Source organism: Oryzias latipes, chromosome 9 (genome assembly GCF_053564925.1).
Source record: "Oryzias latipes strain Hd-rR chromosome 9, Olatipes_Hd-rR_3.1".
NCBI lineage: Eukaryota > Metazoa > Chordata > Actinopteri > Beloniformes > Adrianichthyidae > Oryzias > Oryzias latipes.
Genome location: NC_136245.1, coordinates 6,273,809 through 6,287,977, shown reverse-complemented (window position 1 = coordinate 6,287,977; position 14,169 = coordinate 6,273,809). Strand labels below are relative to the sequence as shown.

The 14,169-nt window shown below is 40.2% G+C and overlaps 1 protein-coding gene across 4 annotated transcripts in view; it reads left to right on the top strand.

The window, feature by feature from the left end:
• LOC101175170 (glutamate receptor ionotropic, NMDA 1) overlaps nt 1-14,169 on the top strand; it is a 91,527-nt gene that overhangs the window by 37,983 nt on the left and 39,375 nt on the right. For all 4 annotated transcript variants that reach the window (XM_078952540.1, XM_011479597.4, XM_011479595.4 and 1 more), the window contains 5 exons: nt 5,510-5,684; nt 8,433-8,583; nt 9,269-9,355; nt 9,484-9,619; nt 9,711-9,838. In XM_078952540.1, coding sequence (XP_078808666.1) covers nt 5,510-5,684; nt 8,433-8,583; nt 9,269-9,355; nt 9,484-9,619; nt 9,711-9,838 — 677 coding nt within the window. The remainder of the gene's footprint in view (nt 1-5,509; nt 5,685-8,432; nt 8,584-9,268; nt 9,356-9,483; nt 9,620-9,710; nt 9,839-14,169) is intronic.

The window sequence follows — 14,169 nt, the reverse complement described above, 5'->3', positions numbered from 1 at the left end:
TTATTTTACAGATCCATTTTTAACCAAAAATATTAACGCATTTCTCTGTTTTTATGTTTGACATTAAATAAAAGCAGGAAAGAATAGAAATCTTCTGTCAAACTTGAAGAATTCAATGTTTAAACCACAGAAATGCTGATTTTTACATTTAAAACACTGTGAAAGAGTGAGGCTTAGGCTGTGATTTCCGTATTTGCACCACTCGGTTTAGAGTTCAGAATGAAGTTCCTTACATCAGCAGGAAAATGGGTTGTAATAAGGGCTCAGAAGCTCCCGCAGAACCTTGTTGATCCAGTTCTTCTGGCTGACGGTGCGCAGACGTGGTCGTCTGGAAACCAGAGATAAACTGCAGGGAACTTTGCTGATGATGATGTGACAGTTTGTCAGGATTGTGTCTGAACTTCTGCTGAATATTAGGAGCATTCATATCACTAATATTTCCACTGAAGTGGTGGATGGAAGCACAGCTGGTCTCTCTCTCTCTCTCTATGTCTTCCTCTATGTCTCTCTGCCTCTCTCTGGTAGAGCTGTAGGTCTTGGATGAAGGAAGCTAAACCTCGTCACTGTCAGTTAGCTTCTCAGCGTCTTGGTGTCTCTCTCTGGTTTTCTGACTGCTGGTTGAACGTTTAAACATTGCCGAACAGCAGAGGCATGTTTAAAGGTTCTGAACTGCTCAGTTTCTGTTCTGGCTTGTTTTTCAACTTGTGTGGCTTAAATGTGTCTAACATCTTTTTGTTTGTTTCATCTTCTATAGTGTGTGTCGTCCGCCCGCCCGTTTTCACAGTACACAATCACATGGGCTGACACACAGGAGGGGGGGCGGGGGTGGGGTCTGTTGGGGTTCTGTGGGTGTGTGTGTGTGTCACGGGGGGAGGGAGGGGGAGGGTAACAGCTAGTGTTGCTGCGGTAACCGTGACGCGTGCCCAAACACTGGTAAGACCCTCCACTGCCTTTTGTCTCTTGCTTGATGCCTTGCCCTTTTAACCACTGGTCAGTAGAGGCCCCGCCCACTGTATCATAAACGCAGGGGGCGGGGTTTGATAATTCTGCAGATTTCTCAGTCAGCCAGAGAATTTTTTGAAGGAATTATGGAATCCAGAAAGGATCTCCGTTGGTCTTTAACTTGTCGTCTAGATTAGACGTTTAGTAGAAATTTTTTTTCCATCTCAGATCTGAACAATGATAAGAAAAAAATGTTAAAAAATAAAAGCGTTTTTTTTTCTCTTGTTTTTTTAGCATCACAGGTGAAGTCTTATCTGTAAAGACACAAGTTTCCACAAATGCACAATATTATCACCTGGTGATTCTGGTTTTTAAAGTAACAACAAACCATTCAATTGAAATTTTAAATGTCATTTTTTTTAAACTGGCAATTCCAAAAAGTTTACAGCCTTGACAATGAAGTCTAAGACTGTAGAGGAGGTAATCTCTGTCAGAAATCAAGTTTAAACAAGGTTCAGAATTCAACTTTCTTTCTTTGGTTTGTTTACTTTATTCTCTATTTAAACCTAAACTAAAGGAATAAATTAGAACTGTATTTTTAGTCTCTCTCCTTCAGAAAACATGCTTAGACCTCATGGCTTACTTTGAGGTTCATGGCTGGTGAGGGACTGATGTCAGATTTACAAACATATAACCCCAACAGAATAACTTATTCACCATTTGATTGGTAACAGTTAAAAAGTGTAGTTTCATAATCAATGAAATGCAGCTAATGATATATAAAGCACAACTCATAGCATGGTATGATTTGCAGACAACAGTCTTTTTTATTTAAGAAAAAAAAAATCAAACTGTAATTCAGATGTGCTGCCAGTCATGATAGTATCACAACGGTATTTGGCCGGTCTCCCGAATTGATATCTACTTTAGAAGAGTATTCTTCTGTAACTGAACCAGAGTCATAACTTCTTTAAATGTGATGAGTTTAAACATTTACGAGTAGTTTTTTTCAGGAATCTATAAAAGAAATATTTGTTTTTCACAGCTATGAAAAAATGGTTTTGTCTTAATAATAATAAGATCACTCTGAAATATTCCCTTCGTAATTGTGTAGTTTTATTTAAAAAAGATGAACAGAAACGTTTTTTAAGTAAAATATCTGCAAGATAAATACAAAACTCCAGTATTGTGCATTTGTGATAAAAACTGTGATGATTAATAATTCAATAAAGTTTATTGATAAACCGTTTATTTAGAAATAAGGTTGTCTGAAGGAATTCCTTAAAAAATATGCAAAAATTTTTAATTTTTTACCACAATTATCATTCAACTATTTAAATAATAGAATATCAGTTGATCCTTATATGGTTCAGACAACATTAATAGGAAGTGATTGTCTTAACTAAAGTATAACAGTAGTCTTTAAAAATGATTAAAAGATGATATGAAAGAATTTTCTGTGAAATCCACCCATGACTGTGTAGAAAAGCTACACACTGCTCACAAATCCCATCTGGCTGCTGAGTAATCGGCAGTCCTCACTGTTGCAGTCGTTTTTGCTCCAAAAACAACCTTACCTGCCGGCTGCTGCACTGATAAAAATGAAGTGATTTTTCTGCACACCTTCCTGACACCAAAAATCCTCTGTCATTTTTCTGAAAGTGCAATGAGAGCGCAATCCGGTGGTTTTGTCTCGGGTACAGCGGGTTGAAGGTTTCTTTTGAGGGGGAAATCTTCACGTTTCAGCCACTCAGTTCAAATTTTCCAAAATATTCTAGAAAAAAATATTCTAGAAATAGAAAAATGCTAGCCGCTGCTTCTAAATATTTTGTAATTCTGAAACGTTGCTCCAATTCAGAGCATATCCTAAAATGAAGATGTTTGGTTTTTACGTTTATTCTAATTTTCTTCAATTGGATTTTTCAAATGTACAACTGCTGATGCAAACGGCAGAAGATCTGACCCAGTTTTTTTCAGCAGATCATGACTTTGGGCCTGAAAATGACTGACAGATCGTAAAAACATTGAAGAGTTACCGGTCAGAATCCTGCCCCAGTGGCTGGACTGTCCCACCGAACACTCCGGTGAGGGCTATTTTAAGAAAGATGGAAACAACAATCTGTCAAGCCGTCACAGCAGCTACACAGAGAGCAGCAGCTCTGTCAACACAAAACCACCGATCAGTGGTAGTTCATGCTGGACTGACTCAGACTGCCCAGTTTCCTCTTTTTATTCCCAGCTCTTCCTTGAAAGAAACCTATAAAGCAGATCTGTGACATTCTGAATTTTTCTATGTTGTTTTTCTTCACCGAGCTTTTGTGCAGAACCTAAGAGATCAAATCTTTCAGGTATAGTTTTAAAGGTATTTTCCTAAAATTACATTTATTGCTTCTTCAATCTCTTGAACACTCAATATAACTAAGCTTAACTTTGTATTTATATTCTGCTATTTGGAAGTCTAGAGGATATATGCTGTGTTTTTTTTCTTCTTATTCTGGCAGTAAACAATAAAAAAAAAGATTTAGACAAAAAAATACTTAAATATAGATAGTCTGTGTAAAAAAATCATACACATATATTTATTTTTTACTCTGAAAAATGAATAGTTTTTTAATTTTTATTTTTCTACATATTTTAGTTAAAAAGATGCTCCTTTTCTTGTTTTCTACATAATTGGTAAGCTAACCTGACAAAGCTAGTGAATTACACAAAATTTTAGTTTGCAGAAAAAATAAATATAAATAAGTAAGAAATTAATGAACATAGTATTAAAAGGTTTTCTCTCTGGGCTTCTGCATAATTGTCACATTACGAAAAAAAAGTATCTGGATTCACAGTGGGAGCCATCAGAGCAGCAGTTAGCTTACAATGTTAGCATTCCTCACGTTCTGGTTCTTTCTAGCTAGAATAATATTCACGAAACGTTTGGCTTTCATAGTAAAGAAGTTGTCGTTTTTTTGTCAAATGTTTTAGTTAAACTGATGAAAGGTGTTAGGTAAGAGAGTACATGATAAGCTCTTTCTAAGTGGTGCCCTTAAAGAAACTAACTTGTTTACTTATATAAATCAAAAAAAGTTGAGTAAATTCCTTCTAATTTCGGTTAAATGTGACGGGGAGGATATTCTATATTTTAGGAGGGTTTTGTATTGTTTTCGTCTACGGTCACATACTGTATGCCAAAATGCCACCGCACTGCAACCTAGATGTTCCCCAGGTTTTCCAACAAAGTTGGCATGTGCCCCATGGCAGCATTTGTAATTGGGAGATGGTAAGCCACGAGACGACTGCAGAGGTTTTAAGAAAAGGTTTAAATTTAACGACCACCGGATGATTCTTGACAGTGGTCAGTGGCCGCCCAGGCACATTTTTGGAGGTTGCAGTCCAGTGACAGCCGGGTCTCCGAGGTCCCCATAATTGTCTGATGGTCAGTCGATTTCAGACTGCTACCCTCTAGCCACCCCAGTGCCCACGTTCCGCCGTCCCACTGCCACCGTCTGATTGTTAGAAATTGTACGGTAGCAGTGTGGGCGCTCAGTGAGGGCTGTTGGCATGGGCTGGGGGCCCAGAGATGACCAGACGTCAATTTAGAGAAGCCGGACGTCGTGGGTCCTCTATATAAATGAAGAGATGGCATTGATGCTGCACCAAACTCATCAAGGCGTTGATAGCACCACAGCAACTCCGAGACCTGAGAAATTGACGAGTTGCGGTTGATGTTGAGAAGTATACAAAGAACACAAAACATTGTGCTTGCTTCACTAATCATTGAAGAAGAGCAATGGGCACAAGAACGGCAAATAAGTTGTTGGGTGAGGAAGTGGTTGCACCGCAGATTTTTACTTAAGTAGACACTTTATATACTCCCGGGCTACTGGGTCGCTGGTGGCAGTTGATATGGATGGCCATCGTAGGGAGACATTTACACATCGTCCAATCAAAGCTGCTGCCAGCCAGCTTCTACTGCCCTGTGGCCACTTCATTTGGTAATGACGTCATCCTCGCTGGACAGATGCCCCCCTTACGGCTGCCATTCCACATTCATGACCACGCCAAGGATTTTCAAAAGCATTGGGCGACAGCAGCTAATCTTGAAGATTCTGCTGATGCCCACCCATCGCGCGGTGGCAGGTGTATTTGTGACCATATAATTTGATGGATGCTGACATCATCTGTTAACTTCATCTTTAGTGGCATGTTAGCTTGTTATGTGGGGAATGCTAACAGGATTAGCCATCTGTTGGTGCTCAGCTAGAGTGCAGACTTCTCTTTGCAGTGTGACTTGTTTTTGGTGAAGAAAAGCACCAGCCACAGTTCCGAGTGTCTCAGAGGGGCTTTTCTGTGCCGAGACAAACGGCTGTGATTGTCAGAGTGAACTCCCAGCATGCAGTTTGGTGGTACTCAACACTGACCCAACGCCTGAAGCCCCAAGTGTTTGCGTGTTTTAATTATTGGAGCACTTTTAAAATACCTCTGTGAATTCAAAGTGGAGTGTGAACGTGTGTAATCAGACTGTGAATGAGGACAGTGTGTGACTTCATGCTGTGTGTGTGTGTTGTGTGCGGCACAGGCCTGCTGGGCCTCCAACTGATCAACGGTAAGAACGAGTCGGCTCATATTGCGGACGCCGTCGCCGTGGTTGCTCAGTCTCTGCAGGAATTGTTTGAGAAAGAGAACATCACAGAGCCCCCGCGAGGATGCGTAGGAAACACCAATATCTGGAGAACCGGCCCGCTTTTCAAAAGGTCAGTGAACAGCCTTCAGGCTATGATCAGTTCTGATGCTGACTTTTATGTTTCCCATCTATCACATGTTTTAAATGTAAAGATAATTTGCACGAACTTGCCTCATTTTATCTTTGTCCTTCATCTTGGTGGAATTGTGGTGGTTTGCCTTCTTTGTTGTGCTTTTTGCAGTTAGGTTTAACAAGTCTAAAAGGTTCTTCCAGCTTCAAAATAATTTAGATGTGAAACATGAGGTGCATGTGAGTGTGTGGTTGTGTGGCCCTGCAACAGACCTGGCACTTGCTGGGTAAGCTTCAGCAACCCTGAAAGGAATTCAACGGGTCCTTAAGATGGATGGATGGATGGATGGATGGATGGATAGATGAGTTTAATTTGACACAAGTTGGATGTGACAGCATGGTGAAATAAAAAAAAAAGAAAACAGGTAATCACATTGAATGGCGTTTAAATAATGTATTTGTAAAATGGAGCAGAAATGAGGTATTTGGTCAATGACAAAAGTCCACCTTAACACTTTGCATTGGAACTCTGGTTGTCAATGACAGATGTCAAAGGTTTGCTTTTCTTTTGCTTCTTATTAAGAGCTCTGATGATTTGTAAAGTAGAATCTTAACCTTAAACAGGGCGTGCAATGAGCTTAATCCAGTGTGGTTCCTTAGCCTAGACGCTTCACGCTGCTGCCTAAACTATGTAGCCCCAAAGGGGCCTCCCTGGGGTGGGTCCCCTGGGTCTCCCTGTGATGTTCCCCAGCCTGGATTAAATACAGGGTTGTGTCAGGAAGAGCATACGGCATAAAACTCAATGCCAAACCACCTGTAATGATTCTTGCTTGGTGTGTCTACCCTAACTTAATGGAGTGAGTGTGAAACTTTTCTAAGACAAGCAAAGAAAATATTATGGCAGTTTGTAAAAGCAGGTGTACTTGAGTACAGGAAATTGTGTCTTTAGGACTAGAACCAGCAAACAAGTCTAGCTGACACTTTTATCCTAATAAACTTCCATGTTTCTTGAGATGCTTGCAAGATGTGACCTGCTCCCTCCTGGTCTATAGCAGCGGGGGCTCTTGTAGATGTTTCTCTTGCCTCATTTCTAATTTTAGGACCTGGATTTTCTGCAGATTCTTGACCTTAAGCTCCTTCTCTATGAAGGTTTAATTGTTTATTTTGACCTGAAGTCTTAACTAGGAGAAGAGGCTGGGCTGGGCTGGGGCAGATTGGATGGCAGGTCATGTCAGGAGCCGAGAATCCAGAAGGGTGAAGATAGATTCTGTCTGTGGACCATCTGGTAACTAGTAAATGAAAAGGGCGAGGCTCATAAACTGGAGTCCTGATGAGGGAGAATGAGCTACAGCTGAGTCACAGGTGGGAATGGTAGAGGGAGGCAGATCAGAAAATCAAACTGTCCACCCAGCTCCTGCAGAAGAAAGGAAAAGCGCACACATCACAACAGCTTGTTTGGACACTTTTAATTCACACTTGATTGTTGTGCAAGAAATACAAGGAATTTGGAAAACGTCACCGGCACTGCTCAGTACCCATTTGTCTCTTAGTCCAACTGTTTGAAATATTGGATAAAAATGTCCTGGATCCTATAGGATCGTTCAAAATGAACCAATATTGACTATGAATCGTAATGTCAACCACAAGTTATGATATCAATCAAATCGTTGTTAAAAGGAATTGTTACAACCCTACAGGAAAAGTTAAAAAAAAAGGTGCTAATAAAGGGCTAATAATATCTTGAAACATTATGAATCAGTGAAAACAGATTTATGTGTAATTGTGCGTCAGACCGACTTGACACTTGTTTTCCTCTGTGGTGTCAGGTTTAATGAGCCACGCTGAGTGTGTTCTCGGTTTCTGTGTTTTTGTCTCAGTGTGGACTCGTTTCCCTCAGCTCACAACGAGAACGCACGGCTCACACTTCACTGATCTGATCAGTATTCAGCGGAGTCAGAGTGACACAACTGGGATAATAAACCTCCCTGTCGCTCCTGCCCCCCCCCCCCCCCCCCCCCCGCCTCTGGGTGACCCAAATAAACCATCGGTCAAGCTAGTGCTGTCCGATGTCATCAGCATCCAGAACATTACCTGCAGTCATAAACATTGTATTTGCATCACTAGGAGCTAACCCAGGATGGCAGCAGAGCTTTTAAGAGCCTTAAAATCTCCTAAATAGAGTTGAACTAACATAGGGCTATGAAGAGCAGTTCACTTTTGAATTCTGATGTCTTTTTTTCTGCTCAATGCAATTTGTTTTCCTTGTTTATTTTCTTTATCAACAAAAATGAAAGAAATATGTATCTTATTTGTTATATGAGGGAGCTAAAGAAAGAAAACTCATATGATGTGCTCCTTTTTCTTTGATGAATTTGCATAATAAAACTATAAAAAGAGGCAAATCTTCACTGTGACCAAAGAAACAGAAAATTGAAATAAACAAAAGAATTGGTGGTGGTGCAAAGGAACCCATAAGGTCGACTGTTTGCCAAAGCTGCTTTGAACTTTGCCCTTTTTAAATTTTTATTTTAACAATACATATATTCATTTTTTATACAAACTTTTTTAATCATTTTGCCATTTTATCCTACATCGTTTAGTGTGTCCAAAACTAGACCTGATCTGCATTTCCCTTGTGCATGTGATCTACAATAGATTTATTGTTGGATCAAAAAGATTTTAAAATCTCAAATTTAAGAAATGTAGATCACAACAATTCTGCTCTCCTTCTTTTTGGTTGGCTTCCCAGAGTGCTGATGTCATCAAAGTACCCTGATGGCTTGACGGGCCGAATTGAGTTTAATGACGATGGAGACCGGCGCTTTGCTACCTATAGCATCCTGAATTATCAGCAGAAACCAGGCCGTGTTGTCCAGGTCGGAATCTTCAACGGAACTCAGGTACAGCTCAGCTCCTACACCTGCATGCACACCTGCACAGTCTCCTGAATACACACCTAGAAACACATCTGCATGCACACCTGCACAGTCTGCTGGATGCACATCAAGATACAGTATGTACCTAGGTGTGTATGCAGGAAACTGTGCAGGTGTGCATACAGATGTGCATTCAGGTGGACACACACCAGGATGCAGACATAAATGCTTATCCAGCCACAGGTTTTACTACCCTACAAGGCAAGCACCATGAAAACCTGATGGAGGAAATCAAACTACAAGGTGTTTCTTCAAAGTTCAAAAGTTTAGATTGAGTTAAACCTGAAATAAAAGTAAATGAAGAAGATCGTATACACATCTCCATACCAAGACATGTCAAGAGGACAAGAAAACGAGCATCCTCCACCTGAACCATTTATCAGGAGCTGTACAGGGTCAGAAGGACACAGCAGGTTCTGATTGTTTGCACAGTCATTGATTATTGACCACAACAGACAAGAGCTGTGTTCAGAGACATTTCCAGCCTCACTATGAGCTGCCCTGCAAAAACCTGTGCTGCAGTCTGCCTCAAAGCCTCCCTCCTCCTGAAATATGCATACACAGATGCCTTTCTGATGTTGTCTTTTAGTCCCGATGAGATGTGCCTGCAGCAACATTACAACTCTGTTTGCTTGTTTTTGTGTTCCAGGTTGTGATGAATCCTCAGAGGAAGATCATCTGGCCTGGAGGAGAAACCGAGAAACCAGTGGGATACCAGATGTCAACCAAACTGAAGGTGATTCTTCTGCTCAGTATGATCGTCAGCTTTAATGGTTTCTTATTTTTTGGTTTTATTTTTCTCATAGAATTTTACCTGCAGTAGTGAGAGGTTTTGTGTTTTATTTTCGTGTTGTGTGTCCTCAGATTGTGACCATCCACCAGGAACCTTTTGTTTATGTGAAGCCAACAAAGAGTGACGGAACGTGCAAAGAAGAATACACGGTTAATGGAGTCCTGATAAAGAAAGTGATCTGTACTGGACCCAATGGGACCACACCAGGTACACAAAGCGCTCAGCTCCTGCTGTGAGGACCTACAGCTTTAGCAAACAGTCAACTGAAGTGTGTCTGTGTCTGTGCCTGTGTGGACAGGTCAACCCATCGTCCCTCAGTGCTGTTATGGCTTCTGCATTGACCTGCTCATCAAGCTGGCTATGAGCATGAACTTCACCTATGAGGTACACCTGGTGGCTGATGGGAAGTTTGGGACGCAGGAGCGGGTGAGTTGGTTAGAATCTACTGATCATTTAGAAACGGGTCTTCATGTATTCAATAAGTTAACAAGTGGGTTTTAAAGTAGTTTCCCAATGATTCGGGGATACTGGACTTTTGCTACCTGATACTAGTGCATGTCCCCGATGGAAGAGGCTTGGTGCAAAATGTCATAGCTGTACAAATCTCGTGATTCTTGCTCTTGACACTTCCGGGAATTGCTGCGTTTCCTTTACACAGAGGTAAAAATGTATAGAAATTGTTGAAATGTCAAAGAAACACAATTTCACAATTACACCATCTCCATTATATCGTAATTATGCAGATAAACCAGAACCAACTCACACAATAAGTCATTTAAAAACATGGCGACAATGTGAACAATACTTTAAGTTACAGCAGACACATTCAAATTTCTGTCACGGCACTAGCGCTCATCATCATCAATCAAAGGAGACGTTGGCGTCTTATTCAGACCATAGAGTGGCGAGCTCCTTTCACATGGGAGCGGCTACCAATAAAGCCATTTTGGTAGATGTGGTTGGTGGTTTTACAGAGGAGCTGTGGATCAAACAATTCCTCATGACACGCTCAACCTTCAATGAGCTGTGAGATGCTGTAGGACCTCTTGTGGTGCCCAAGGAATGTCCAAGGCAGCCAGTGGTATCCGGTTGTTGGTCATGTGACTCATTTCATGCACAATAAAAATTTTGCAGTTTTGTGGAATATGTCAATTTCGATATGCCTCAAAAACCACCTCCTCCAAGTGCAAAAAACATTTTTTCAATAAATGAGAAAAACATTTTTTGTTTCCATTAGGCAAATTTATAATCACAAGTCCAGTTTGGGCTATTTCCCAATCAATGGAAGCACAGCTACTAATAAAGTTTAGCTGTATAAATTATTCCAGTTTGGCGGGCCAGAATAAATTGTGTAACAGGCCACATTTGGCCCCCGGGCCCCACCTGATGTAAAGCCTGAAAATGGCCTTATAAATGTGCTAAATGTTGGAAGCCCAAGGCGCACATTTGTGTAGAATTTTCATTGGAAGTGGTCACTTGAATGCTTGTTGCCAAGGGCGGTGTGAAGGTAGCTTCAGAAATTCCTGCTCTTTCAGAATGTGCAAAAGCCAGACTCCACACAAAACAAAAGATCTTTTCATCTCCAGGTAAGTCCAACAGGACGCTTCTTCATACTTAAATCTGCCGAAGGGAAGCTCCAGCTAAACAAACCAAATAAATTAGCTCAAGTTAAACAGACGTTTGTGTTCAGAGGAAGACCAGCAGAGACTCAGACAAAGAACCCACAGGTCCATCAGTCTTTCTGCTCCAGAAAGAAATGTTCAAAGTCATCAGCAGTAAAGGGAGTTTGAGGCGTCACAGATCGACTACTCATGTGTGTGTTTTTTTAGCAGGGTTCTTGTTCTCTGCTCAGCAAACATGAATGTTAAAGTGAATCTTTTGCTGCGGGCGACTCTGAAGAAAGTCCGCTTTTCTTTCTGCACTGTTCTTCCCAGAGTGATGCTGCCTCTGCTGACCCTTTCTAATAGAAGAGGTTTAAATTAAACAAATTTCACCACAGATCAACTTAGAGCTCAACTTTTCTTCCCTTTTGCTGCTGTTTTCTGAAACAATAAAAAAACATGTTGTTTGTATATTCAAAACTAGTTGCAGCTTGTTCCCTCTGGGTTTGACCTTGTGAAGGCCAAAGCGTTTGCGGTCATGACTGCTGCTCATTTCCTACGCCTCTTCAGCGCCTCGCTGCTCATTATTCCTCCCAGGCTGTCTTCCTCCCATCCTTCACACCTCCTCACAGAATTTTTAATGCGTATACCCCTTCTGTTCTAGTTTATATAGAGTACATATATAGTATGTATAGAGTAATATATATATATATATATATATATATATATATATATATATATATATATATATATATATATATATGACTTACAAGTAAGTTAAAGTAAAAAGTCTCAGATCTTGACCATGAATACCAGAGTTTGATTTTTTCTCAACTTTAAATTGTTACAAAACTGAAATAATTTCTTTATAATACTGCATGAGAAATATTGTGTACTAATTTGAAAAATGAAAAGCACACTTTTCACACTAAATTAACTTAAATAAAAAGAAAACAATCTTTGTGGAATGCATGTTGCATTGTTAAAGACACATTTGATATTTCTTTTACCTTTGTAAAGCACTTTGCCACCCAGAGGGTGTCAATAATTACCCATCTTTAGTCCATTCATTTATGGTTTGCAGGTAAAAGTTAGAATGCAAAAAGAATTTAAAAACAAACAAACTACAATTTCTAAGCCACTAGTAAAGGTAAGGAGTCCATGACTGGTTGGTGACAGAACCACATAAAGTTCAGTGTTGTTGGCGTAACGATAATAAAAATCTCATGAGTGTCCTAAATCTTACTCAGACCTACTGTACCATGTTAGGGTTGAACAACAGAGGTCCAAGAACTGAGCTCTGAGGAACTCCACATTACATGAAGACTCTTTTGAGTTGCCGAACATTGACTGTATATGAGAACTGGACTGAGTGACCCCCCCCCCCCCTTTGTTTTCCAAGTAAGAAGCACCTACTGGCTGGAGGAAGCCAAAATCGTATAGACTTCTATAGATAAATCAACAGCTGTTACTAAGACAGTCTCTTGGTCACAATAACCATTCTTGTTCTGTTTTTTTTTAACATGTTATTGATAATTCAATTTTGTAATGATATTTTTTATTTATTGTAAGTTAGTCAAGTTTTTAACCAATCAGATGCCTATAACAGCATGTGGCTGTTATAGCCACATATGTAGCCCCCACCTCTAATGTTTAAAACCATTTTCTATGGGTGACTTCACACTCAGTCTAGTTCTCCCATACAGTCAATGGTGCCCTACAGTGGTTGGAGTAGGGTCCAGCAACCCCTCACCCTGAAAGGAATTAAGTAGGTTTAGGAAAAAGGATAGATGGTTCACAGATGCAAACAATATGGCTGTGTCTACCTTTTAGCTATAGACACAAGCACCTGTACAGGCGTTGACTGGTACGGGTGCTTTGGGTTTTTGGGCTTGTGGAGGGTCATGGAAAGCAGCAGCCAGTTTAAGATGCAGCTTAAGAGGGGTGCAGATGTGTCTTGCTTAACTATTGAGGTTTGTTGAAAATAGAACGTACGGTTGTTGTGCATGTGTTAATTGTCTTTTGAAGGATTGGGAACGCTAATTGAAGTTGCACCCAATTATGATGTGTGTGTGATGGCGTCGTACAGTGGCCTAATGTCAGACATTAGTAAGACACTAGTCACAAGTGTCTTTACAGCTGGATACCAGCTGCCTGTTGGTAAAAAGTGGTCACACAAATAGTTCGCTCTTATCACGTTAACAGCACTTCCTGGTCCCATGTAATTTCACCCTTCTTTTATCCCTATACGTTTATGTATAAGTAAGTGTTTGCAAGACCTGTCGCTGGAAACATGCCTTTAGAAAAAATTGTGGGAGAACATTTTCATTTAGTAATACATTTTGACTTTGTTTGGTAAAATTAAATATCTGGATCTCAGACAGCTGGAAATAAAAGAAGACATGGATCTGTTTTAATGACCTGACTTGATAAATATCCCTTTTCTCTAATACTACAGTTTTATTCTGACAATAATAAATGAGTCAGTTGTTTGAGAGCTGTAAAGATAAGTGTTTAAATTAAATCAAAAGCCTTTTTATTAGGAACAATTCATCCTTTACCAAACCATTTATTGGTTTGCTTAAAGCACACGTCTCTTGATGCTCAAATCAATCATCTTTGCTCAGTGATTAATTATTTACTTTTCCCTGTATACATAAGGGTTTTTCAGTTCCTTCTTCTATTAATGTTGTTACCATGGAATACTGCTTCCACAGCAGCTGGTGCATGTTGATGTTCGGATTCAGATAGTCTTTTTCTTAGTGCCGCTTTTGATACAGTAGATCACCAGATTTTATTAGACAGACTTAGGTGTCTAGTGGGCCTCTCTGGAAATGTTCTTAAGTGGTTTTACTCTTACCTTATAGGGCGACACTTTTATGTAAGTATGGATACATGCTCTTCAGGAATCCATGAAATAAGTTGTGGGGTTCCCCAAGGGTCGATTTTAGGTCCAGTACGTTTGAATTTATACATGTTGCCTCTTGGGGATGTCATCAGGAGACATGGCGTTGACTTTCACAGCTATGCTGATGATACACAGCTTTACATCTCCTGATGACCTTGAACTTGTTAACACTCTTTTAAACTGTGTTTTAGAAATAGAGTCATGGATGGCAGAAAACGTCTTACAGCTCAACCAGGACAAAACTGAAG